The sequence below is a fragment of the Lynx canadensis genome, chromosome C1 (genome assembly GCF_007474595.2).
Source record: "Lynx canadensis isolate LIC74 chromosome C1, mLynCan4.pri.v2, whole genome shotgun sequence".
NCBI lineage: Eukaryota > Metazoa > Chordata > Mammalia > Carnivora > Felidae > Lynx > Lynx canadensis.
In genome coordinates this window covers 55,399,583-55,427,187 of record NC_044310.1, presented here as the reverse complement: position 1 = coordinate 55,427,187, position 27,605 = coordinate 55,399,583, and the positions used below count along the sequence as shown (strand labels likewise).

The window sequence follows — 27,605 nt, the reverse complement described above, 5'->3', positions numbered from 1 at the left end:
TTGGTTTCCACCTGTCAATGTTGAGGGCTAGCAAAACTAGTCTAAGTCGTGGTAATTAACATTTGCTGAGCAGGGTACTTAAAAGTGTTAGGAATTTTAATTTAATCCTCACTACAACCCTCTGAGGTGGATCTTGTATTATTCTTAATATTAAAAATTAAGACATACTAGTTGGGTGAGAATAAGCCATTTGTGCAAAATCACCAAGGTGACAAGTGGTGGGCCAGAATCCAAACCAAGGTCTTTCTGACACCAGGGCCTGTGCTTCCGCAATGTGTTATACGGCTTCCCAGACAGATTAAAATATTCATATATCTAAACCCTTTGCATGTAACCTGAGATCCCAGGCTCTTGTTTAATGATTTGAGAGCTTAAGCTTAATATTTTACTATCAGGTCCAGTTGTAGGACCTTATTAGGAGAAAGTTCCCAAGGCCGTCCAATTTTTAGGCTGTGGTATAAATTCCCCTGGAGGATAATCTTGTGGTGGGCCAATCCCTCGTGCTTGTGGCTGGGTCGCTTTCATCAAGGCCTCTGACATTTGGCATTTTTCCTGGCAGGCAGCCAAGGGGACTGAGTATTCCTCTGTTTTCTTCTACTTTCATTTTTAACCATTTCCTCTCAAAATAAACAAAAAAGAACTCAGGGAGCTCACTAGTAGAAATGTATCTGAAAAAGCAGTTTGTGAGGGAAATTTGTAGCTGCAGAGGAAAGGAAGTAAAAAGGTGATTGAGGAAAAGGAGGAAACATAGCCACAAAAGGATTAACAGAATTCAGTATCCCCTTGAGCTAGAAAATTTGTCTAATTTTAATTTTTTTCATTAAAAAAATTTTTTTAACGTTGATTTTTTGAGAGACAGAGCACTAGCCGGGAAGGGGCGGGGGGGGGGGGGGGGGGGGGGGGAGGGGGGGAGGGAGAGAGAGAGAGAGAGAGAGAGAGAGAGACACACACACACACACACACACACACACACACACAGGCGGGGGGGGGGGGGAGTCACAGATTCCAAAGCAGGCTCCAGGTTCCAAGCTATCAGCATAGAGCCGAACATGGGGATCAAACTCATGAACTGCAAGATCATGACCTGAGCTGAAGTCAGACGCTTAACCAATTGAGCCACTCAAGAGCCCCCAAGCTCTGTCTAATTTTAAAAGCCACTTAAATTCCTCAAAAGAGAGGTATCTCTAAGTATAAAAAAAACGATCAGGCATTTCTTGATGAGCTATGGAGAATCCCTAAGGTGATTATTTACTTGTGTTTTGTCCCCAACCTTTCCCTTTAAGCAAAAGTTTACAGTGGCCTTCTCTTTCCTAACATTTAATTCCCAAACTTGATGTAAAGTAGCAAAGAATTGGCTTAAGTCTGGATCCTTTCTCTCCCTCTTTCACTCATTTAGAAAAGGTGCTGGCAGCTATTCACAAACCACTGACGTGACCACTTGGCGTTACTGACCCTCCGTAAGCGGAAACACTTTTTCCTCCTCCTTTTTCTTTCTTCAAGTACTTAATTGCATGCTCTGCTCTAAGTGATTTACATATCTTAACTCACTGAGTCCCCACAATCCTAAAAGATCCTAACCATGATATCTCTGTTTAATAGATAAACCGAGGATAAAGAGCTTAAGAACTGAGCCACACACACGAGGCTATGAAGTGGGGTGATGGTTTGATAGGAGGGCCTTTAATCTCACAGCAGTCCACCATGGGAGTCAACTTTACAAAGCCTTAGGCACAAGGCTCTGCCAACAACTGGCATGATGGCTCTAACTCACTGTTGCTTATACTGCCTCTAACGTACCTGAAGTTCTCACAGTTATTTCAACCATTCGCAATGAAATCTATGAGAAATTAAGAACCTCTTTGTATAGGTTCCTTTATCCCTCCTTAAGTAGGCTCAGGACTCTTGGGCTTTTGTTCCTGTAGAAACTGGAAAGGATTCTATTTATTCATCCCTCACTGGACAGACACATATAGGCAACATGGCATAGCGTCAGAGTGCAGATATTGGAACCAGACTACAGTTGATCCTTGAACTCAGGGGTCAGAGGGACCAACCCCCACGTAGTCAAAAATCTGCATATAATTTTTGACTCCCCCCAAACTTAACTATTGGTAGCCTGCTGTTGGCAGGAAGTCTTACCAATAATATAACAGTCCTTTAACACATATTTTGCATACGTCTTTTATACTTCATTCTTACAATAATGTAAGCTAGAGAAAAGAAAAATGTTATTAAAATAATAAAGAAGAGAAAATATTTATAATACTATACTGCACTTAATGAAGGGGCACCTGGGTGGCTCAGTCAGTTGAGTGTCAGACTTCGGCTCAGGTCACGATCTCACAGTTTGTGGGTTCGAGCCCCGCGTCGGACTCTGTGCTGACAGCTCAGAAGCCTGGAGCCTGCTTCAGATTCTGTGTCTCCCTCTCTCCCTCTCCCCTGCTCTCTCTCTCTCTGTCTGTCTTTCAAAAATAAAATAAATGTTAAATTTTTTTTTTCAACGTTTATTTATTTTTGGGACAGAGAGAGACAGAGCATGAACGGGGGAGGAGCAGAGAGAGAGGGAGACACAGAATCGGAAACAGGCTCCAGGCTCTGAGCCATCAGCCCAGAGCCCGACGCGGGGCTCGAACTCACGGACCGCGAGATCGTGACCTGGCTGAAGTCGGACGCTTAACCGACTGCGCCACCCAGGCGCCCCAAAAATAAAATAAATGTTAAAAAAATTTTTTAAAAAAGAAATCTTATACTGCATTTAATGAAAAAAAAAAAAGCCCACAAGCAAGTAGACCTGCACAGTTCAAATCTGTGTTGTTCAAGGATCAACTGTACTCTGAATGGTGGTTTTGCCATTTACTTGCTCAAGGTCACATTGCTTGTTATTGAAACTTTCTGTGTCTCAGGTTCCTTATGTAAAATGGGTTAATGATAACATTGACTTCACACAGTTATTATGAGTTTTAAATGAGTTAATCCACATTAAATATTATTTAGATTATGCCAGGCACATAGTAAATGCTCAATAAGCATGAAGTATCATTGAACAGATATTTAGGAACTAGAAGTGTGCTAGGCACTAGAAATAAAAGTTTATAATCTAGTGGGGGGAAAAAGGGGCACATTCTTTCAATAGAGAGATTTATGTGCTAAGCACAGCACTGGGGGCAAACAGCTAAACAAAACAACCCCACTACAAATATTTACAAACTACTGGAAGAGGTAAATTGGACAATGATAATGCAGCATGGTGAGTAGTGCAAATGGGGGTAGAAATGGGTAATATTAGAGCACATGGTAGGACAAGGGAACATGATGTTTAAGGGTCAGGAGGCTTCTCACAGGAAGTGAACTCAAGGGGAGACCTGGTAGATAAGAGGGAATTTGCCACAAGAATTCTTGGAACAGGATGTGAAAGGATATGGAGTATGTGCATGTGCATGGGGTAGAGTGAGTTAGTCTTATAGGGTTTGAGGGTTAGGGTGCATGGGATGGGAGGCTGGAAAGAAGGTAGTAACAGATTATTAAGGGCCTTCAGTGCTTTGCTGAGGGTTTTGGACTTTATCTTGTATGTAATAGGGGAAGAACTGTCAAGTCTCGGAATGATATGATCTGTAATCCAGACCAGGATGAAATATGAAGTCAGGGTCATCCATTACAGTGATACTCGTAGATAGGCTGCACTGGAGTGCTGGCCATGGAGATGGAGAAGAGGAGATGTTTGCGGGATATAGGAAGAACTGTTGGAATGTAATGACTGATAAGAGGAGAATGGAAGAATGAGGACAATTCTACATTGCCCTCAAAAATGGTATCCTTCTAGGTATTATGGGTACTTAGTTGGAAAAATTTGAGAAGTACTGGTAGCATAATGGAAAGAACATGAGTTTTTGGAGCTGAGTGGAATTGAATTCAAATCCAGTTTTATCATTTGTTGGTCTCATATTTAGTATAGGTAATAATCCTACCTCAAAGTTGATTATATGATAATAAAGTACATTTAAAGCACCTAGTACAGTGCTCTGTAGAGTTTTTACAAAGTTGGCACTAGAGGAAGGAAGAAACTCCCAGTGGTGGTGGTAGGCAGTAAGGGCGCATAGCCCTCACACCTGTATCTCTGCCTAACCTGTGATCTCTGCATATACAAAATTTGCTCCAAAGTTTCTACACATAATCTCCACCTGTGAACATTAACTGTGGAGGACGGAGGCTTCATCTCCCCATACCCTTATCATTTGTTTGCTTTGGGAGCAACAGAAACCTAAGAGACTCCGGCCAGCAATCAAGAGTAGTATCACTGAAGATCAGCCAAAGCTATTGAGATAATAGCTACCATTTATTAAGTGCTTATTATGGTTGAGCATTGTGCTTATAATTAATTATCTCTTCTGATTTTTCAGTTTTAGGGATAACACCTGGACATGTTCTGTCTCAGCTCTTCGGTAACTCCTGATAAATAATCTGATATCACTATTGAAGAAAGCTTCTGCCAACAATCTTTGGTGTCGTTTCCTCTAATCCACTTCACAGAAGCCAACAATAGTTGGAGTATGGGGAGGGGGGCTGGCTTTCTCTTAGTAAAAAAATAAAATGATGTTTGAGTTCCCACTGGATCAAGTAGGAATGCCTCCCAATGCCTCAGGTAGTGGGTCAGAATTTCAAGAATGTGTTGATCTGGCCTCTTTAGAATAAGAAATGCTAATTTTGATTACAGAATATTTTCCTCATCTAAATTTAAAATTTTATTACCATGTTAGCTGAGGATTCTTCTTTAAAAAGGAAACTGGGGGGGGGGGCGGTTGGTGCAGCTGGGTGGCTCAATCAGTTGAGCATCTGACTTCAGCTCAGGTCATGATCTCACGGTTTGTGAGTTCAAGCCCCATATCAGGCTCATTACTGTCATCCTGTCAGTGCAGAGCCTGCTTCAGATCCTCTGTCCCCCTCTCTCTGCCCCTTGCCTGCCTGCACTCTCTCAAAAATAAAGAAATATTAAAATTAAAAAAAAAAAAAGGAAACTGGAAGCATACACAGTCTTAATTATCCTTGTATTCACTTCAAGATCTGACTTACAGTCTGCCATCCCAATCTTGTGCTCTTTTGCCTACAGACATTCAGAGATATTTGGTTCTGCTCTTGTTTTTTTGTCTTGAAACCTACAAGCTCTTTCCTAACTCTTGGTCTCTTGCTTTCAGTCCCCTCTTCCTCCCTCCTCCTCCTCCTCCTCCTTCTTTTTTTTTTACTAAATCATTGCAATGCTGGTGTCTTCTCATGATTCAGACCTCAGCACAGAAGGCTTTCTGACCATGCAATCCAAAAAAGTTGTCCCTCCCTCACATTACACTCTCACAGTACTTATCACTTTGCAAATAACCTTAGTGATGTATCTGTTTACTTGTTTTCTCTTTGCTTCTTTCCTCCAGTGTGTAAACTCCATGAAAATGAAAGCCTTGCCTATTTTGTTCACGACATAATCCTCGGGGCTCAGAACAGTGCTTGACACACTAGTGGGTGTTTAATAAATAATTGTTGAATTAAATGTTTACTATCAGAATGAATAGGTAGTATTAAGTGTGAACTATATTTTCAATTTCCAAAGGGGTTTTTACAGATGCATTTGGAGCTTCATTGGATGTATTAAACCTAAAAACATGCTATTTATTATAATGCCCAAAATAAAATGTTTTTTAAAAAAATAAGATGGGGTACCTGGGTGACTCAGTTGGTTAAGCATCTGACTTCGGCTCAAGTCATGATCTTGTGGTTGGTGGGTCTGACCCCTGTGTCTGGCTCTGTGCTGACAGCTCAGAGCCTACAGCCTGCTTTGGATTCTGTGTAGCCCTCTCTCCCTGCTCCTCCCCCACTCATTCTCTCTTTCTCTCTCTGTCTCTCTCAAAAATAAATAAACATTAAAATTTTTTTAAAAAATAAGATGAGTAATAACAGTATCTTTTTTTTCTCCTAAAGTTCTTCTTTTTGGTTTGACATATTCAAAATTAACTTAAATTAAAAGGAAAGGGTATATGTGAAACAAAAAATCATTTTAAAATGGATAAATAGGCCTAAATGTAAAGCTAAAACTGTAAAAAATATCTAAAACTTTTAGAAGAAGGCATAGATGAAATCTTTGTGATCTTGAGTTAGATAAACCCATGTTAGATATGACAACAAAAGTATAAGTGACAAAAGAAAAACAGATAAATTGAACTTCACAAAAGACCACATCAAATAAAAAGCTTTTATGCTGTAGAGGTTACCACCAGGAAAGTGAAAAGTCAGCCTACAAAATGGGGTAAAATATTTACAAATCATATAACTGATAAGGCACTCGAAATCTAGACTATATGAAGAATTCTTTCAATTCAATAATAAAAAGATAAATACACCAGTTAAAATATAGATAGACATTCTCCAAAGAAGATACAAAGATGGCCAATCAGCATGTGAAAAGCACATCATTAGCCATTAGGGAAATATAAATCAAAGCTACAATGAGATATAGCTTCACACTCACTCACTAGGATGGCCATTATCAAAAAGACGAAACAAGCATTAGTGAGGATGTGGAGAAATTAGAACCTTCATAAGTGTTGGTGTGATTGTAACATGGTGTAGCCTCTTTGGAAAACAGCTTAACTCTTCAAAATATGAAACACAGAGTTACCATATAACCCAACAATTCCATTCATATATATATGAATGGAATTGTTGGGTTATATGGTCCATATAAACATGTCCATACAAGCCCTGTAAACAAATATTCACAAAAGCAAAACAGAGGAAAAAACAGAAGTAGCTCAAATGTCCATCAGCTGGTAAATGGATAATTAAAATGTCATCTATCTATATAATAGAATATTATTCAGCCATAAAAAGAAATAAAATACTGACACATACTACAATATGAATGAACCTAGAAAACATTATGCTAAGTGAAAGATGCCAGTCGCAAAAGACCATCTCATTTATATGAGATATCCAGAATAGGTAAATCAATGAGACAGAAAGTAGATAAGTGGTTGCCTAGGACTGGGGGGTGGAGGGAATGGGAAGTGAATGTTAATTGGTATTGGTTTCTTTTTGGAACGATAAAAATGTTCTAAAATTAGGTAGCAGCAATGGTTGCACAATTCTGTGGGGATACCAAAAAACTTTGAATAGTACCCTTTAGACAGGTGAATTATGTATGACCTGTGAATTATACCTCAATAAATCTTTTTGTTTTTAAGAGTATAATGCAGGGAAATAAAAGGAAGGGATGTTTAAAATTAAGAGGATCAAACTTCAAAGTGAGTTTGAGGTGGCAAAATAGAGAGTATAATATTTCTATTTTTAGCTTAGATATTCTAATTTTAGCAAGAGCGTAGACTTGCAATTTTATGCTTAGCATTGCATCCTCACACACAGATTTGCCCTTTTCTTCACAAGTACCACCTTTACTGCTTTTGTTTTAAAAATGCATAATGTATTTAGAGTACACTAAAAATTAGTCTTTTATTTACATTTATGTGGTGCCTGTATCTAGTGTCCCCAAAGTGTTAGAATAATAGTTTTACTATTAGACGATAGCACTATAAAGAGGTAACACTTTGTTCCCTCTGCCATGGCCCTCACAAGTATAATAGTTGGGTGCCCAGGCTGTGCGATCAGACTGCCTGGACTGTTTCAGGCAATGTGAACTTGGGAGAGACACTTAACTTCAGTGTCCCTATCTGTAAAAGGGAGACAGAGGTAGTGAAACTAATTACTACATAATGTTATTCTGAGAATTAAAGGAAATAATGCATGTAGGGAATTTAGCACAAGATGTCAAGAACATAGTAAATGCTCAAATTGTAGTAGTTGTTAGCAATTATTATTTTAATTTAGCAACAGTTAGCGATAGAGGATTGAGATTATTAAGAAATGAGTAAAAACAAGTTGCAGTGTGGTTGAGAATTGAGTATCAGAATCCTAAAAGTGAGGACTGGAAGGATGTATAATATTCTTATTCTCAGTTTCATTAACATTAGGTAACTATATTCGACATTTAATCAAGATATTTGGATAGTTTTCAGAATTTACTGCTAGAAAACTCTTTACAGAACTTGCTAAAGATAAAGCTGTGAAGTTGTATGAATATTTTTCAGAGAACAATATGTGACTCAAGCATTGCTACAGAGACCTGATATTTTAGGCTACATTTCTAATCAGTGGTATCTTACCACTTTTCACTTTACAACTTATGCCTGTAATTTGAGTAACAAATCTGCCAAGAAGTCTCCTTTCCTCCTCCTTTGTGGTTTATTCAGCCAATATTTTTTCTATGGAAAGTAGCAAGAACTTCTGACTATTTTTTAGGACTATTTTAACTTTTTAGGAGAAGGGAAACATTAGTGAAAATAACCACTTATAAAATAGTAACTGATTGTAGTAAAAGAATAGCCATTTTGAGCTTTATTTGTGTGCTTTAAAAATGGGCCTTAAAATTTTCCCATATTAACCAAAATTCCAGGAAAGAAGAAAGGGAGAGAAGGAACTTAAAAGTACTTACAAGTTTCTCCCTTTTCCCCCCAAAGGTTTTTATTTTTGTTATATTAATGGGTAAAATTCTCTGAGGAGCATTAAGTGAACTTTAGAAACTCATAGCTACACAGTTCCCCTATGTGTAGCTTATCTATAATATTCCTATAATATTCCTAATGTAATAATACTTGGTGGTCATACGGATCTGTTTGAGGAAACCGGGGATCTGTACATAGGAAAAAATTACTAAGGATAGGCCTGCCCCACTTCCCAGACTGTGGTAAGAGTAGGTAAGTTAGTCTCTTTGTACTTCATTTTCCTCACCTTAAAGAGGGAATACATGAACTTACTCATAGAGTTGATGTGAGGATTAAATGAAATACAACATGTAAAGTGCACCAAGCACACAGTAAAATGCCAAGTTTTCGCTCTTATTGTTGTTGTAGTGGCCAGAAAGAGGTAAAAAGGAGCTGTAGCAGATGCCTCAAAGATGCAAATACTAACAGTCCTTGGTAGAGAAAGGGTGTGTTAAAAGCATGGAGATCTTCCAAACTGCACTTGAGCTATTTTCAAAGGGGCACAAAGCATACAGTCAAAAGCTCCTTGCCTTTTGTCTTGGTAGGAACCACAAGAATCAGAGCTTGTGGAAGCGGGTGGGGTGCAAGTGGCAGGGGCTGAGATGACAGAAAAATAAGTGACTTTGAGGAGTGGGGCTGGATTTAGAAACATGAAAATCACCAGGCTTGCTGCCACATGCCTGAAATACGATTCTTGTTTTCCCTGTTAAGGATTTGATTTAAAATTTGCTCAGAAATTGATAAGATTACATTCAGCCACGTTTACATACCCTGCCTGACATGCAACAGTATTTAAATCTTATTAAAGATTGGAAATTAACTAATAATGGACTGACCTCTATCAGAAGGCAGAGTTTGGATTTAAAAGTTGATGTCAACAGTCTCAGAGTGGAGTTAGAAGACTAGGTTACCTCCTGGCATTAGCACTTAAAGAGGTGTGAATTTGGTAACTCATTTCACCTCTGAAATGGTTTCATCAGCTGTGAAAAGGGGAAACTACCTAACAAGCTGTTGTTGAGATTAAGGTTATTTGTAACACCTTGAACATAAGAGACACATTTTCTATTTTGTGTAAATGGGAAAAGGTTGAAAAGTTATGGTGATATATTTAAATACTCTTTAAGTGTTACCAAATATGCTTGAATATGCACTGACATCTATTGCCTTAATGGACCTTACTATTCTCAACTAATATCAACGCTTTTAATAACAGCAATTAATTTGCTGACACATTTCCCTCTCCTCGCTGCATTTCTCAGCACCCCACACACTCAGATGCTTTACAATATTATTTCTTGAACACATTTTACCAACCTTACCTTGCCGGACACTGATGGACAATTGGATCGAGTTCAGAAAGTGTTCCTACAAACAGTGCCTTTTTGAGGTTTGCCCCATATCTAGCTAGTGCTGCACTGTTAAGAGTTAACAGCAAGTAAAGCACCCATCGCAACATTCAGGAAAGGCGCGCAATGCTCCTGTGTGATAGTTCAAGTGGTCTTTTTCATTCTGCTAACCGAGTTCACGTCCCCGCGAGAGAAAGCGTATTCCTCCTTCATTTAAACACAAGAGTCTCGATTCATTATTGGCGGTGCAACAGGGCGACTCCAACACCTGGGCAGCTAAGAACTTGGAACAGATCGGGATATGCCTGCGCGAGGCAGCAACCTCCCAGCCCTGGAAGTTTGTGAGTCTCTAATTGTAAAATCTGGAGTCACCTTGACCCTCCCCGGGGAGGTGGGGAAAGTTAGCCCTGGGCCGGAGGCGGGTAAGTAAAACCAAAGACAGAGAACTTTCGCGAGAAAAATACGCCGTCTCGTTTTCCTGTTTTCAGCGTTGCCCGAGACCCAGAGAGTTTAAGGGTGGCAAGAGCAGGTGGCAGGACTCCGCCCACCACAGCGCTTCCCCGCCCTCAGCTCGCACGCTCCACTCCCTCCGTGAGGTCCCTCCTCTTAGGCGCGCGCGAAGAGTTGCAGCGCCGTGCATTCTGGGATTTGTAGTCTTGGAGCCGAGAGCCGCCTCAGGAAAAGCGACTCTGGCCTACATACCCCGTGGTGCCGTGCGGCGCTGGCCGCTCCCGGATGTGTGCCTGGCGCCGGAAGAGAAGACGGCCCCCCTCTCTCGGCCCGGCCATCTTGTGGGAAGAGCTGAAGCAGGCGCTCTTGGCTCGGCGCGGCCCGCTGCAATCCGTGGAGGAACGCGCCGCCGAGCCACCATCATGCCTGGGCACTTACAGGAAGGCTTCGGCTGCGTGGTCACCAACCGATTCGACCAGTTATTTGACGACGAATCGGACCCCTTTGAGGTGTTGAAGGCAGCAGAGAACAAGAAAAAAGAAGCCGGCGGGGGCGGCGTTGGGGGCCCCGGGGCCAAGAGCGCAGCTCAGGCCGCAGCCCAGACCAACTCCAACGCGGCAGGCAAACAGCTGCGTAAAGAGTCCCAGAAAGACCGCAAGAACCCACTGCCCCCCAACGTCGGCGTGGTTGACAAGAAAGAGGAGACGCAGCCGCCCGTGGCGCTTAAGAAAGAAGGTAAAGCTGTGGTAGAAGGTGGGGGAGACCCGGGATGGAGGGAAGGAGCGAGGGGACTTTACGGCTACCACCTGCTTCTGGAGTCCTGAGGGTCCGCGGGAGACTTTGCCGCCGATTTCCTCACGTTTCCTCCACACGACAAAAGCCAGGTCCCGCTAAGGTGCTGGGAGCGTGGTAGCCCCAAGTTCAAACCACCTGCAAGGATCCTGGAGCCATCCCCTTCCCGCTTCAGTTTCTGAGCGGAGGAGCGTGCTCTGGAGATAAGCTGCTCCTCGAGCGTGTTCGCGATCCTGGGAGGCTGTTGCCTTCCCGCCGGATTCCTTGGCGGGCGAGCGCGTGGACCGAGGTTCGGGGAAGCTAGCCACTTGCTGAAGCTTTTGTAGTTACGGGGAAGTGTGGGGTCCACAGCTTCTTGCTGCACGGAGCTCTCCCGAGGCTGCTTTGAGGTGCGGTTGGCTTCTCTCCTGCCATCTTGTCCCACGATGGCGCGGAGTACCCCACTGAAAAGCTGGGGGGGTCGGAGTTTGCACCTGAGCTAGTTCTGTGTCCTACGCTATCATACTGTGGAGCAAGCTGCTGTTCCAGGTGCCACATGTACTTTATTGCCCCCCCCATCCCCTTAACTGTTAAAAACTATAAACTTGGAGTGAAGGAAGCTTTTGGGAAGAGACATTTTGTTACACTGTAGCAAGCTGAAGCGGGAATTCTGAACGAAGATCTGTTATTGCAGGAAATCCTGAGGCTCGTCCTCTGTCCCGTCACCCCTCCTCTCAGTATTTCATATTGGTGGCCCCGCCTGGGCCTCGTGGTGAAATGAGTGCAGAGGCTGTCACAATGTTAGCCATGGCAGAGCTCCTTTGAGTCTGTAGCTTTTTCTCCACATGTGCATGAAGCATGGTCAGGATTCATTGGCCGGTCACAGTTGTCTTGGGGTTGATTTTTGCGTTCTCTTATTGCTGGTTTGTCTTCTGTGATGGATGAAAAAGCAAAAACAGTTGAGGATCAGAAAAAAGCGTACTCGATCGGTAGCAGGTAGGTGTAGAACTTAAGCTCTGAATCTTTGGAGTTGCCTTTTTACGTTGAAAGTTGAAATTATTCTTCACTGCCACGTGCTCGTGAAAGTAGTAGTTTCTCATTTTAGTTGAATTGATTCAACTAATTTTAAAAATCACAACAATTATGATTTATTATGATATTAGGCTTTGCTTTGGGATTTTTTTTTTTTTTTAATACAGAACTTCTGTGATGCTTGGAATGAAGAACCTATGTGATGACTAAAACAAAACAATTCTTGTATTAAAATTACAGGGTGGGGAGAAGCACAATTTGGAGTGTTGGAAAGCATGTGTGCACATTGATTAGACCAAGTATCTATTTAATCTAAGTTTTAAAGCAACCTGTAGCACAGTGGAATAATTATTTAATTTCTGTGTTGAGTAACAGAGACCTGTGTAATTATTTACTATTTTTTGCTCAAGGTCACCCCCTTGATCACTAATCCAAAAAAAGTGTGAAAAAATTGAGTCAAATGTATAAATCAAAGTGTACCAGGTAAATGTGTTCACCCATTTTGAATGTTCAAAGCATGAAGATTGGTTTAAACTCCTCAGTTGTTTTGATCATAAAGCCCACATTTGAGGTAAGCTCTTAACCTCAAACCTAGTATTTTAGGTTACAAAGTTATGAAATTACTTCATGAATTTATAACCAGGACTGAGTTCACACTCTGTACCCTTTCCTTAGGAAAACTTCCATATTAGCTGTCAACATTTTCTTCAGATCAGCAATACATTGCACTCACTTGTTAACCTTAAATTGCATAAAACACAAGCATATAAATATAGGAAAAGTGTTGAATGAAAAAGATTTCAGACCCCTACTACCTGTCAGTTGATGTTGTGGGCATTGGAGAAGGATAGACCTGTAAACTGTCTCCCTGCCTCTTGCAGTGGGAAGAATTGCTACCTAATCATGTGTTCTTTGCCTTTGGATGATAAGTCCTGGCAAATGCTAGAAGTATCTTAGATATGTATTTCGTATTTTATGAGTTTCATAGTTGTCCATTTGAAGAATTTGAGAGCTGACACCGAACATCGCTAAGAGTGTAGACTAAGGTGTTTTTTAGTTTTTTTTTTTTTTTTAATTGAAAGCCTGGAATCTACTGCAAATCAAATGAGTTTGCAAGTGCAGATAAGAGGGTAAGAAAAGTTTGAATTTTTAAAAATATCTGTCATTGGGTGAATTTATTTAGTAAATTTTTTAGGTTCTGTAAGCATAATAATGAATATTGGGTGGGGAAGGAAGCCATTGTTCATTTGGGTGTGTTTGGCTTGTTGAATATCATTATTAAAGGACTGGTTCCATAGCTCCACCCCAATACACTATACCTGTGACAGCATTTGTTTAAGATGCCTTACGATCTAACATTTGTGGTCTACCCTGAGAGTTTATGTGGATTGGACCTTAAAATTTTATTTAAGAGTTTGATATTTACCATTTGAATTTAGTTACAAGCAACTGAATGATTGGGTGCATTCTGGTGGTGGTCACTTTCTTAGAATCAGTGAATCAACTTAAGATCCTGTTACAAAACCAATTCCTCAGCTGCTTTTTGACTCGGGCAGAAATTATGGTTTAGGAGTTTAGGCATACCTGAAATTTTACAGTCATGAATTTAATCTACTTGAGGCCACTGATAATGCATATTGGTTGCCTTTGTGGGCCACTGACACAGGAAAAAACTAATGAGGAAATCAGTAAATGTTTTAGCCATCACCTAGTGATGGTTTTTATTTCTTAAATACTGTTTTTAAAGGGATCTATGTGTGTGTGGTTTTTAAAGATTCTTCGGAAACAAAGATACTTGTAAGGGCAAACAAAGAAAGCTCTCCATTTATAATAATGAAATGATTGGACTATTTCCTAGTGGTTGCATAGCAGTATTTTTTTTTTTTCTCAGTGTGTGTCCCTGTGAATGGATATGGATGGATACATATGTGAATACATACAAAAATTAATAGAGGAAAATGGTACTTTTTTCTGGTTAATTAGAAGATGTAGTCCTCTGTGCCATTTGTTTTCCTATCAGTTTTGTAATTGCATAGAAATTAGTTTCATTTCCTCCAGATTATGTAAAATAAAGTAGGTGGCCTTCACTGTTTTTCTGAGGGTCCTTATCTGGTGAGTGTGTTGATTTGCTTCAGTATTAACTAATGAATGGCTACTGGTGTTAATCTTTGGTGTGTTGAAAGCCACTATGTATCATATGCCTAAAATTTCTAAAAGTGGGAATTTTAAATTAAGGGATTGTGGCATCTTGAAAAGTGAGAGGAATAATGGCTACCCTGATGACTTACAAGTCAGTTACAGGAATGCTTGGGGAGGGAGTGGGATATGATTTGGCAAACTAAATAGAAGTTTGAAACAAATTTATTGTCTTTAAATAGGAATTTCTCTGAAGTACTTTTATACTTTATAGAGATGCCCACTTGCCATTTTCAGCAGCAAGTGCTGGATAGTGGATTGAAAGAATAGCAACTTTTTTTTTCTTTTTTTGTCTTTTCGGTAGTCTGCCTAATTTTTTGTGTTGCAAAAACACTGTGCTTATGCAGGTTATTTATCATTTTAGGAATAAGACGTGTTGGAAGAAGACCTGATCAACAGCTGCAGGGTGAAGGGAAAATAATTGATAGGAGACCAGAAAGGCGACCACCTCGTGAACGGCGATTTGAAAAGCCACTTGAAGAAAAGGGTGAAGGAGGAGAATTTTCAGTTGATAGGCAAGATTTTTTAATTTCTTCATATTTGTCAGTTTATAGAGTCATATATTAACACAAAGCTATAAATTGGGCATAATTTGCCAGGTGGCAGTGTGGCTGGTTACATTGATCAGTTTTTTAGAGAAATGTCTGAGTGTATGCATTGTTTTACTATGAACATTTTGGTGACAGTTTTTAGTGTTCAGTCTTGGACTTCTTGTAATGAAATACTTCTATCGAATCAGTGGATAATTCTTTTCCTTACTGTCCCCAGATGTTGTTAGCAGGAAAGTCCTGTTGGGTAATTGTTGATAGGAAAACAGATGACTTGTGCACATTAGATGCATTTATTTTTATTTTGAAGTGTATTGGTGAGGTGTAGTGGTTTTACTGGATTATAATGCGAAATGAATAACCATGAAAAAGTATAGGCACTGGCAGTAAAGTTTTAGAGAAAGCAAAAATTTCTCGTCTGTGGGGAGCTTCCTAGTTCTGATTTCTGTGTTTAGAAGTAGATTGTTTTGAATTTTCTGAAACGTGTTTAACCACTGCATTATTAGCCAGTAAATATGTTTTTGCATTTGAGCCTTTGGATGAATTTTCCTTATTTTTTTTTTTTTTTCTGGAAACCTTGGAGGAGGTATATAATATTTTTTTGTTTGTTGTAGACCGATTATTGATCGGCCTCTCCGAGGCCGTGGTGGTCTTGGAAGAGGTCGAGGAGGCCGTGGACGTGGAATGGGCCGAGGAGATGGATTTGATTCTCGTGGCAAACGTGAATTTGATAGGCATAGTGGAAGTGATAGATCGTAAGTCTTATATAGGTTTTTATTATATTTTTACATGTGAATTTGCTTCCTTAATTAGACAAAATTTGAATTTCTAGAATTAAAGAGTACTATGTTAACTCAGTTTTGTTAGTTCTTTTTCACATTACAGTGGCCTGAAGCATGAAGACAAACGTGGAGGTAGCGGCTCTCACAACTGGGGAACTGTCAAAGATGAATTAACGTTGGTATTCTGAATTTTTAAAATAATGCTTAAATAAGATTCTATACTTTATTAGAGTTTTATCTATACCTATTAAGTTTTACTTGTCCTAGGACAAGAACAGATGCTCTCATCTGAGCTACTTCCTTATACTATCTCGTTGGATGTATTTGAATACAATATGTCAAATGACCAATTTTTCTATATTTTAATATATGTGATGTTCATTTTTCTTTTCATATGGCAGTGTAGCTTTTCAAACCCTACGTTTAAGTTATTTGGGTATGCTGATTTCCTGTATGTTTTTAATAGTTCCTTTTCTAGCTGTTGACCTGTGTGGTCATTAGAAAAGTTTGATAGGCTGTTGAAACTTTGTTTTTGAGCAAGCTACTCTGTCCTGCTACTTTTTGAATAAAGTACTTGAACTATAACTTGGAATTAGTATGCAGTTTTAAGTTATTTTCTGTTAGGTCTACCGGGAAGTTTATTTAGTAAGAAAAGATTGTTAGGGAATGTGAAGACTTTAAAACATTTTTGTATAAAGAATTCTTCAGCTACATGTAAATGGACCTAGATGCTTTTCTTTTTCTTTTTTCCTTAGAGAGTCCCCAAAATACATTCAGAAACCAATATCTTATAATTGCAGTGACTTGGATCAATCAAATGTGACTGAGGAAACACCTGAAGGTGAAGAACATCCAGTTGCAGACACTGAAAATAAGTAAGTGGTTTTATGTGTACTGGTAATGCCCCAGCATTGCAATCAGTTTGGGTTTTTACCAAGAAAAGAGCATGCAGGTTTAATGTTACTATTTGGTGGTTTTTAACCGGAGACTTTTGTGGTGCCCCAATCCCTCAAATAGTATCTATTTAGAGGACTGCTTTACACATTTTTATATTGGACTATAATGGCTTGAAAAATAGAAATGGATATTTCTATTTGAAATTACCATTGTTGTCTTTTAAAAGATAAGGAAAATGCATATTTTACAGTATGAACAGTAATACTTGTTCACCTTAAGAACAAAAATTAACTGTTTAACCTGAGAATGGAGAATAGGAAAAAGATGCCCTGCATTTTATTTAGCTATACTTTATGTGGTAGACAAGTTGTAATGAATAATCCTAGTGATGATAGCTGTCCAGAGACATTGAATAGGTGGAAGCTAAAACTGGGGGTTTCTAAAAATTAGACCAAATGGTTGACATAAGAGAATTGTAGTATTTAGAGTGCATAGGTGGTAGTACTTTGGAGTCTATATAAATTTTATTCCAAAATAGTTTAAAACTAGAAAATGTGACCATTTTAAAATTGGTTTCTCTGTCTCTGAAGGCTTCCCCCCCTCCCCCCCCCCATAGAATTTGGAACATAGCATTATTGTCTTGTTTTTAAATGTATGAGGAGAGCAAGAGCCAGAATATGTTACTAATTTACTGGCTTTCTTAATCCTTTTCATTTTCTGAGTTTTTTAGATATAAGACTTGGTTTTGAAGTTTTCATTCAAGGGTGGAAGAATTGTAAAAGTTCAAGTTATGCTGGTGGAAATAATTTACTGCCTTCCTCTAGTTTCCATCAACCCAAGCAGAAGTTACATGCCAGTCATTTATTATATATAGTAATATGGATTAAAGTCTGGAATTGCCAGTTATTTAGGGTTTGTGTAATTGCTAGTTATTTAGGGTTTTTGTTTATGTAGAGAGGGCTAGCCCACGAGTGGGGGAGGGGCAGAGGGTGAGGGAGAGCGAGAATCCCAAGCAGGCTCCACAGTCGGCAGAGCCTGACATGCGACCGTGAGATCATGACCTGAGCCAAAATCAAGAGTTGGATGCTTAACCCACTGAGCCACCCAGGCACCCCGGGTTTGTGTAATCTTAATCAGAGTATATTTAAATCAGTCAGAGAGGGGATGCTTTTCTTCTTTTTCTCCAAAAGTTGCGCCTACAGTGAACCATTATTGGTAATAGTATCATATTCCATGGGTTTGTTTGAAGAAAGAATAATAATTTACTATTAGAGTAGATAAACATACATGGTATTAAGTGATCTGTTACACTTGGGGTAATATAAATTTCACTTATATGAAACTACGAAATCATAATTTTGAGTGGTAAAACTGTTTATCGGAAGAAATTAATGTATTGATAGTGTACTGCAAGCAAATCTTTCGCTCAGGACCCAGGAATACAATTGAGGGTATTTGGGCTAAAGAAGATCAAGATTATGACATTAGAGCAGGGGAGAATCTGAATATAGTATTCCATCTTATATGTGGAAGTATAAATTTAGGAAGCATAGCTTTGATTAAGAGTCACAGGCTGACTTTGATTAACTCCCTTATATTTAGTTCCCAGAGCCTTTATTTTATTTCATTTGATCGTTACAACAACCCTTGAAGATAGAGGTCATGATCTCATGACGTGGTAAAGGTATGCTGAGTTCTATTCTTGGCTGTGTCATGACTTGGGAGTAACTAGGATCTTTTTTTGATCCTTAGTTTTCTCATTTGCAAAGTGACAGTTGGATTTGATATTGCTAGCCAAGGTATCATTTATTAAGTGTAAACTTGGTACAGGAAGTTTTAAGATAGGATATGTCGAACAGTGAAAAGTAGCATGGGAGGGAGATAGATATTTGAGCTCTCAGGCTAACTGAGTCACCTGCTATCTTTGGAAGGAAGCAAGGCTCCCAAAATAGCAAACAACTTGTTTGGTGACAATTACAAGTTGAGATTAGACTGAAATAATGGATTCCTAGGCCCATGCTTTGTTTTTGAAAAAAAGGGAAAGGATAGTATATAATAGTTCTAACTAATTTAGTATTAAGTTTTGAAATTGGTGTGTTTTGTGGAAGGTTCCAGTATTGGTGAAGCTGCAGTTTCCTGTCCATGTCAGGTTGATTTGAAAGTTTGGAGTATACAGGATTTTGGATTTATAGGTGTACTTGGCTTTTAAAATTGTTTTGCTATGAGCGTTAGTTGATAAAGGATAGAGGAATAGTTCTTTTATATTCTAGAATATGAGTCCTGGTTGTTCAGTCATCCTAGATGATTGCCTATATTTTTGTTATAAGTTCTATATTGTGGGAAATTAGGAAAATTAAAAAGTGTTTTAGGAGAAGCTAAGCCTAATATTTTAATCACATAAGGGTATGTATGGTTTTAAAGAAGTATGTTTTTAAGAAATGTGTATTTTAGGTAAAGATAATTCAAAATTGTATATTCCTCAGTTTATCTATGCTTTCACTAATTCAACAAGTACTGAATTCTAGCCTCCACCAAGTTACATGTTAACCTTTGGGTTACAAAGAGGACTGGGGTCTTCTTGTCCTTGAGTAGTCTCTTAAAGAATACCAACTAGTCAAGATTAGCTGCTTCCTTATAATTGTAAATTAGGATTTTATCAGCTTTAAAAGAACTACCAGCTATAAAACAAATATGTTTTCACAGGGAGAATGAAGTTGAAGAAGTAAAGGAAGAGGGTCCAAAAGAAATGACTTTGGATGAGTGGAAAGCTATTCAAAATAAGGACCGGGCAAAAGTAGAATTTAATATCCGAAAACCAAATGAAGGTGCTGATGGGCAGTGGAAGAAGGGATTTGTTCTTCATAAGTCAAAGAGTGAAGAGGTAAAATTAAGTTTTGTGGTGTTTGGAAATGTTCAGATGTGTATTGAATTGTATTTATACTTTTTAAAATATGACATGGGTAATCTGTTTTTAGAAAACCTTTACCTAGGATCATTTGGGGTAGATAAACTTTCAAAAAGGAAATAAATTGCATTACTATATGTGTCAAGAAAAGTAGTCCTTTAATCAGTCCACAATGTATCTAATGTGGTTTTGTTTTTTTCCTAAAAAGCAGTTAGTTGTGTATCATAAAATTAGTGTCTTAGAAATAAGGTAGGTCTTTTCAGAGTTGTGCTAATATTTAAAAAGTCTTGCCTAACTGGGAATCAGTTGAAAGATTTGCATATTCATGTGGTTTAATCTAAAATAAATTAGTGGCTTCATTAGTATTAAATTTTTCAAATTCTGCCTGTGCCATTTATAATAATCAAGACTCTTCAAAAAATGTTTTCCTTTACTGAGGATTGATGTCTTACAGGAACCAGCAAATTGGTTTACTAACAAAAATATTTGAAAAAGGCATGTTGGTGGTTTTTGATTTGGTAACAGTCATAGGGGCGGGTTCTTAGAGGAATGGCCCATTGCCCATGATTTAGGGCTTGTACAAGTGTGAGATTTTGATTATAAAGTGAAGTTGAAATGTTTTTGTTACTAAGGCAACCTGCAATAAAAAGATTCGGTAAGATATTGCATCTTAATTTTCTAAACAAATAGCTGTGAAACAAACTTGGAAACATTTTGAAATAAAGGTTGAAGAGACTTAAATATTCTGGGTTTAGAGATGATTTTTTAAGCATTGACTCCATAAAAATGGGGACTTTGTCTTAAGTGCCAAGTCCTGTAGGAAAAAAAAAAACTTTTTGCTTCATTTGAATGCCTTTGGTTATTTTTTTTTGTAATTTTTGCAGATAAAGTTGTGTATTAGGGTTAAGCAAATAGGATTCCTGATTAAAAAAATCATGAAAGTTCATCTTGGAGAGGTTGTTAATTTGTAGTAATTATTAAACTGCTTAGGTTAAAATGGGAAAGATTTACTTAGGCAACTTGACAAAATGATTTGTAACTTTTGGGGTCCCGATAGAACTTTTCTCTAGAACAAGACACACATACACAAAATACTGATCTATTTTACATGATTCATGAATACCCTGAAGTCTCTTCATGCATTTTATAGACCTTGGGTTAGGTATGGTAGTTTTAAGTACTATTTTACATTGAACTTTTCAAAAATAATTATACAAACTGATTTATATGATTAGAAATTTTTGAAAATTAAGTTGTGAAATTTGTTATGAATAACTTTAAAACAAGGACATGTTTGTTATCAAACCACTTTTATGTATTTGGATCCTTTTTGTTCATGTTGCTTTTGTGATGTGGGTACCTGTTTAGATCTGGCCTTATTGACATATATGGTCTTGCAGTTTATGTATAGGTGTTCAAGATTGTTGTAGTATGTTTTAAGTGCTCTTTCTCTTTTACATATCCTAATCCTCACAACAAACTAGTAGTTAGGAAAAACAAGAAACTTTAGAAATGGAAAACTGAATTAGGTTGTTAATTGACAGCTGAAGTCAGAGCTCTTAGTTCCTGATTATCCTTCATGGTTCTAGAAAAAAAAACTGCAGATTTGTTCTAGCTGCTTTAAAGGGATGTGCCCTGAACATCCAGACTTTGTCCTTAGTAGTGTAGTACAACCTTTGAGGTGCTTCAGTAGTATATCAATTAGGCTTTTTTGCTTCTGTGCTCTAGAAACTTATAAAACACTTCTAATTAATGAATTGATACTGTTGCTTTGCAGTAGCAAATGTTTAAAAATTAAGCAATTCGTATATATAATTGACTTTAATTTGCCAGTTGTTTTGTGGATTTACATTTAAACATTAACTTAAATGGATATTCTAAAAAGAACCTTCTACTGCCTTTTAGATTAGGTTGGCCTAGCACTGAGGAATGACAATTTGGATATTAGACAATTACAGGGGTGAAAACATAGATATAACTACAAAATTTACTTGTACTTTAAAGGGTAGTTATTAACAGTTGTAGTGTTACAACATTTAGGAAGAACAAAATGTTCATTGTTCCTTCAGAAAAGGATTGTACCTGTATTTAGGAAAACTAAAACATACTTTTCAAGTAGTATAAGAAAAGTTTCCAACTAGAAGATTAAAACCCATTCATCCCGGGGTGCCTGTGTGGCTCAGTCAGTTAAGCATCCAACTTCGGCTCTGGTCATGATCCCACGGCTTGTGAGTTCAAGCCCCGCATCCGGCTCTGTGCTGACAGCTCAGAGCCTGGAACCTGCTTCGGATTCTGTGTCTCCCTCTCTATCTCCCCCTCCCCTGCTTGCGCGCACTCTCTCTCTCTCGCTCTCTCTCAAAAGTAAACATTAGGGGCGCCTGGGTGGCGCAGTCGGTTAAGCGTCCGACTTCAGCCAGGTCACGATCTCGCGGTCCGTGAGTTCGAGCCCCGCGTCGGGCTCTGGGCTGATGGCTCAGAGCCTGGAGCCTGTTTCGGATTCTGTGTCTCCCTCTCTCTCTGCCCTTCCCCCGTTCATGCTCTGTCTCTCTCTGTCCCCAAAAAAATAAATAAACGTTGAAAAAAAAAAATTTAAAAAAAAAAAAAAAAAAGTAAACATTAAAAAAAATTAAAACACATTCATCCCAAACATATAGGAAGAAATTAAGAATTAAACAGTGTAAAATTCTCTGGCTTTTGTTTTGTTTTGCAGAGTGGGTGGTATACCTTATACATAAATACAGAGGAGGATCTGGATTCCACAAACATGTTGACTTTAAGGTTACCTGGCTATATTTAAGGCTTGGATTTATTTGTGCTTAGCTTTCAAGGTTCCCTGATGTAAAGTTGTGTTTCATTTGAATCTGTAGTTCTCCAGTTTATGGGGAAGAACATATAGTTGTACATGAACAGAAACGCATTCTGAGAAGTTTATACGTGACTTCTTTTCCCAAGTCATACTTGGAAGAGTACAGAGCCAGAGTTTTCTTCATAACTTAAAAAGGGATTCAGTTAATCACCAGTAGAAACCTTACATCTATCCAGAAGTCTTCATCTGAAGGACACATATCATTTTTGATATATTCACACAAAGTGCAGATTGGATTTTGGTCTTTTTAAAAGAAAGTTAATTATTTAGAAATTAGTGGTGTTGCTTTCCTATTAATCATCCCATGGCCCACTCTTAAATTTTTAGGCTCATGCTGAAGATTCGGTTATGGACCATCATTTCCGGAAGCCAGCAAATGATATAACGTCTCAGCTGGAGATCAATTTTGGAGACCTTGGCCGCCCAGGACGTGGTGGCAGGGGAGGGCGAGGTGGCCGTGGGCGTGGTGGACGTCCAAACCGTGGCAGCAGAACTGACAAGGTAATTTTAAGACTTCTTTAAGTAATTTGAAGACCTCTCTTTGGTAAAGCAGTGCCCTATGTCCATTTTGGGGATGTGAATAGAAGAAAAAAGAAGTAGACATACCTTCAAGAAACTACATTTTAGGCTGTATTTTTGTTTAAAGTATTTAAAGTGATTGAATTGTGCTGCTAGTAAAATTATCACTTTGTTCAGTACTTATTAGGTGCTGGTCATGGTGCTGTGCTAGGCATTTTAGGTACTTAATTCTTGTTAGCACACTGACATCCCTGTTTTACAGAAGGAGAAATTTAGATACAGGGAACCAAGTTAACTCTTGGCCTTTGCTAAGGTCTACTTGAAATGCCAGCCTCTTCCTTTGCCTTGACTCTTTGCTGCTTTTTTTAGGTCTCAGCTAAATGTTAACATTAATAACATTTGTGTCCATAATTGTGTGACACAAGATGATATTGTCACTTTTTTTTTTTACTATAGTGTGAAAGCTGAATTCATTCATGTCCTAGTTTTATAATCTAATGCCTTGCACAGTGTGTGTGACATGAAACAAGTTCTTAAGAAATATTTTGATAGAAGCCCTACTAATTGATGAATTTGAACTCTGATTTGTTTGATGCCAAAGTATCATGACTAGATATTATTAAAGTATTAGAGGTAATACTTGGGTTAAGTTAGTTCTTTGTCTCTAATGGTATGGCTAGGAAACAACAATGATGCCTTCCTGAATTCTCAACACCTGATGTGCAAATTGGGGACCCATTTACTTGATTTAGTCTGTCAGTGTTTGATTATAGTGGTAGATTAGTATAACAGATTTTATGCTTGTCCATAATGGGTGATAATTTCTTGTTTCTTCCTCTGACATCAGGTTTTTTTAAAAAGATCACTGTTGTGTATATGGGCTCTTTCAACACATTTCTGTTGTTATTTGTACTTTATAAATAGCACTTGGGTCCCTTTCTAACACTGATGAATGTGCTGCTTAAATCATTTTATGTAACAAGTTTCTTAGCCTGCTTTCAAATTGATGCCATTCATATTGAGCAAGGGAGGAAAAAATTACTAAACAACAAAGTAAGAATTCCACACACATATTCCATGTGAGTCTACTTGTGTGATTTTTTAGAAAACTAAACCCATGATATTATTAAGCAAGTTTTATAGGTTTTGATAAAAACTTAGGACAAGGCTCATTGTAAATATTTATAGTTTTATTCTGATCCATAACTTTGACTTTTAAGTAAAGCTTTTGCCACATTTTACTTAGTATTTTATTTAACCTCATGATTTTTTAGAGTTGCGTGTCTGAATGTAGACACTGGCAATCCAAGATTCTAGAATTGTTCATTTTGGTTTCTTTCTTTTTCAGTCAAGTGCTTCTGCTCCTGATGTAGATGACCCTGAGGCATTCCCAGCTCTGGCTTAACTGGATGCCATAAGACAACCCTGGTTCCTTTGTGGACCCTCCCATCTGAGGTTTTGCATGCTTAAGGATCCCAAACGACTTAAGAATTTAAAAAAAAAAAAAAAAAGACTGTCATTCATACCATTCACACCTAAAGACTGAATTTTATCTGTTTTGAAAATGAACTTCTCTCGCTACACAGAAGTAACAATATGGTAGTCAGTTTTGTATTTAGAAATGTATTGGTAGCAGGGATGTTTTCATAATTTTCAGAGATTATGCATTCTTCATGAATACTTTTGTATTGCTGCTTGCAAATATGCATTTCCAAACTTGAAATATAGGTGTGAACAGTGTGTACCAGTTTAAAGCTTTCACTTCATTTGTGTTTTTTAATTAAGGATTTAGATGTTCTCTCAATTACAAACTGGTTTTAAATATTGGACATAATATCAGTTTTAATACCTGCTTTGCATTTTCACACATGGTCAACTGGGTCATGTAAACTTTGATTTGTCAAATTTTATGCTGTGTGAAATACTAATACTACTTTATGTATTTTAACTTAGTTTTAATATTTTCATTTCTGGGGAAAATCTTTTTTCACTTCTCATGATAGCTGTTATATATGCTAAATCTTTATATACAGAACTATCAGTACTTGAACAAATTCAAAGCACATTGGTTTATTAACCCTTGCTCCTGCATGGTTCATTAGGTTCAAATTTATAATTGATTGACAATTTCACCTATATTTACTTTTAAAATGTGTGACTGTCCCCCATTTTAAAAACCAAACTAGACACCTTGTTGGTGAAGGTTTAAGCTACTTGTTGGTACACATCCTATCAAGTGAAGTAGTTTTATGGGTGTTGGGTTTTTTCCTCTCCAAAGGGTGGGTGGAACAAGTTGATTTGGCTACTGCATACTATTTAAACTGTTCTGTAAAGTAAGTGTCTGGCCACTCAGTATGATTTGTGTGTGGAAGGTCCCAAATCAAAATTGTTCTTCCATTATCAACAGCCTTTTAACCCTTGCTTTTTTCTTAAGAAACCAAAGGGCACTGGTTTGTATGGTAAGATTGGGGGGGGGCGGGGGTATGTTAATTTTTGGAATTTGGAGAGCAGACAGCTTTACTTTATAAGGTTGGAACAGCAGCACCGTCCTTGAAATATAAACCAAAAATCTTACTGTTTCTGAATTTCCTATATTGCTATTAATTTTGGTCTTAAGTTGATAGATCACTGTTCCACAGAAAGTGACAAGTAAGTATCTTTTACCTCTTCCTCAGAAAATTAGGTTAATGGGTTCCTTGAATGGGAGCATCACCACATACATGGAGAGAATTCTCAACAAACAGATCAGATATTCTAGGATTTTTTTTTTTTTTTTGGTCACATTTATTGGTAAACAGGAAAGGAACTTAATGTACAGTTTTAAAGATCTTTTGTCACTCAGTATTTTCTACCTGTGTATGGTAATGTCCAATTTTAAAAATACTGAAGATCTTAAATCAGAATGTCTGCTATTTAGCTGATTAATTCTCCCATATACTTCTAAAAGAGAAATTGTACAGTACAAGAGTTATTCATTTGGATTAGATTTGTAATCTAGTTACCTGTTAGTTTGACATCTTAGGAAGGAGGTAATTGGTTTTTAATGATGCATAAACTTTTGTGCTGGTGTTTTGGATCTTATGATGCTGAGCGTGTTCTGCACTGGTGCTAATGTCTAATATAATTTTATATTTACAAACATACCTGCTACCCAGAGGCAAGTATTAATTTAGTCCATATGGACTATTGACCCCTCTTGAGATTGCAACATACACCCTCCTAAATCATTGTGGTTAGACTTCCAAGTTCCTTAAACTTGTTTCTGGACGTGTAATGTTTGTAAACCTTGATTTTTTTTAGCAACCTATAGAAAGCACCTCCTATTAAAAACACTTCACAAGTTCTACTTCGTGTCAGCCATTGCTGGCATTCTGTCACTGTAGAATACAGCAATATCTGGTATGTTGCAAGCTTTCAAGATAGCCTGAACTTTAAAAAGTTGGTCCATTAGTTGTATCTGATGGATGTAAATTTGCCTCCTAGTTCACTTTGTGTCAAGAGCTAAAACTGTGAACCTAACTTTCTCTTATTGGTGGGTAATAACTGAAAATAAAGATTTTATTTTCATGCTCACTTCTTAAAAGTCATGAAAACCAATAGGAGCCCATTTATCGTTACGTGTTTTCTGACCTGTGTGTGCACCCCCAAAATAATCATTCCCCCCCCCTTATATTTAGATTTTGTTTATGTGGGGTTTTTGTTAAACCAGGCTGTTGGATCACATTTGGAAGGGATACCTATTTCAGTTAGAAAGCTGAATTCTTAACTTGTAAAATGAATTTCAAGGATTAACAGGACAATTGGCATTTCTTTTAGCAAATCACATTTTGAGTGTGAAAGTTAATCATACTGAATACCACTTTTTTTTTTTTAAACAAATGATACAATACTAAAAATCCCTTAATACAGGTCTCTAAATAATAGTGGTCCCTGACTGAATGTTGTAGTAAACTTTTATCTTGGTGCTTTTACATGGGAATAATGCCAGAGTTGATATTTATTACTAAGACATTTTCAGTTTGCATTCACATAATTGGGATTTAGTTTATTTTTTAGTTTAATAGTCTTTTGAGACCTGTGTGGAATTAGGAAAGATTTTAAAATGTAGTAGGTACTACACATTCAGTTACTTAGTTTTATTTTAAACATGGAAGCAGGACACATCTCTAGCCTAGGGTTGTAAATATATTTGGGGCTTATTTCTTGGTATAGGTTTGAAGGGAGACTATGAAGTACTCATTCTAATTGTATTATTTTTCCAATTGCTAGAGATCATTGCACTGAAATAGGAAAATTTTATTGTGCCATTAGGAAGTTTCATACAAAATCTAAATATTGTGTATTGGATATTTAAAACACATCTTTAAGAGCACTAGCATTACGTGGAAGGAACCAAAAATATTAAAAGGTTAAAACAAGTGTGAAGCTCCTGGAACCTGAATGATTGTGATTTTAAGGTAAGATTATATCAGATATATTAATGGATAGCTGTCCCGACTTTGAAGGAACTGGTATAGCAAATTCTAGGGCTTTCCAATACACGTAAATTCTACTTTCTAGAGAAAGTAAATTAATACTTAAAAAGTAGATTATAACCCATATTTTTCTAATTCTGAAATTAACCTATGTTTAGCAAGTCTAAACATAAGTCCCATTTCCAAATTAGCCGAAGGCCCAAAATGTGATTACTAGTATGCTTTACAGAGTAATAACAACT

General features: G+C 37.8%; 1 protein-coding gene and 1 long non-coding RNA gene across 5 annotated transcripts in view; one reads left to right on the top strand and one right to left on the bottom strand.

Moving 5' to 3' along the window:
- Positions 1-10,311, bottom strand: part of LOC115522333 — a 41,490-nt gene extending 31,179 nt beyond the window's left edge. Inside the window, exon 1 of the long non-coding RNA XR_003971346.1 lies at positions 9,896-10,311. This is a non-coding gene — a long non-coding RNA (uncharacterized LOC115522333). The remainder of the gene's footprint in view (positions 1-9,895) is intronic.
- A 343-nt stretch (positions 10,312-10,654) lies between these two features.
- On the top strand, positions 10,655-26,461 carry SERBP1 (SERPINE1 mRNA binding protein 1). Of its 4 annotated transcripts, none has more exons than XM_030328062.2 (8): positions 10,655-11,107; positions 14,736-14,886; positions 15,534-15,674; positions 15,805-15,876; positions 16,502-16,576; positions 19,302-19,479; positions 22,697-22,870; positions 24,237-26,461. In XM_030328062.2, exons 1-8 carry the CDS (start codon positions 10,795-10,797, stop codon positions 24,291-24,293), a joined length of 1,161 nt encoding a protein of 386 aa, XP_030183922.1. In that variant the 5' UTR covers positions 10,655-10,794; the 3' UTR covers positions 24,294-26,461. The 4 variants fall into 4 exon arrangements, with proteins under 4 accessions (XP_030183922.1, XP_030183919.1, XP_030183920.1 ...); XM_030328059.2 differs by having other exon boundaries at positions 10,682-11,107; positions 15,787-15,876; positions 16,457-16,576; XM_030328060.2 differs by having other exon boundaries at positions 10,685-11,107; positions 16,457-16,576.
- The last annotated feature ends 1,144 nt before the right edge of the window (positions 26,462-27,605 follow it).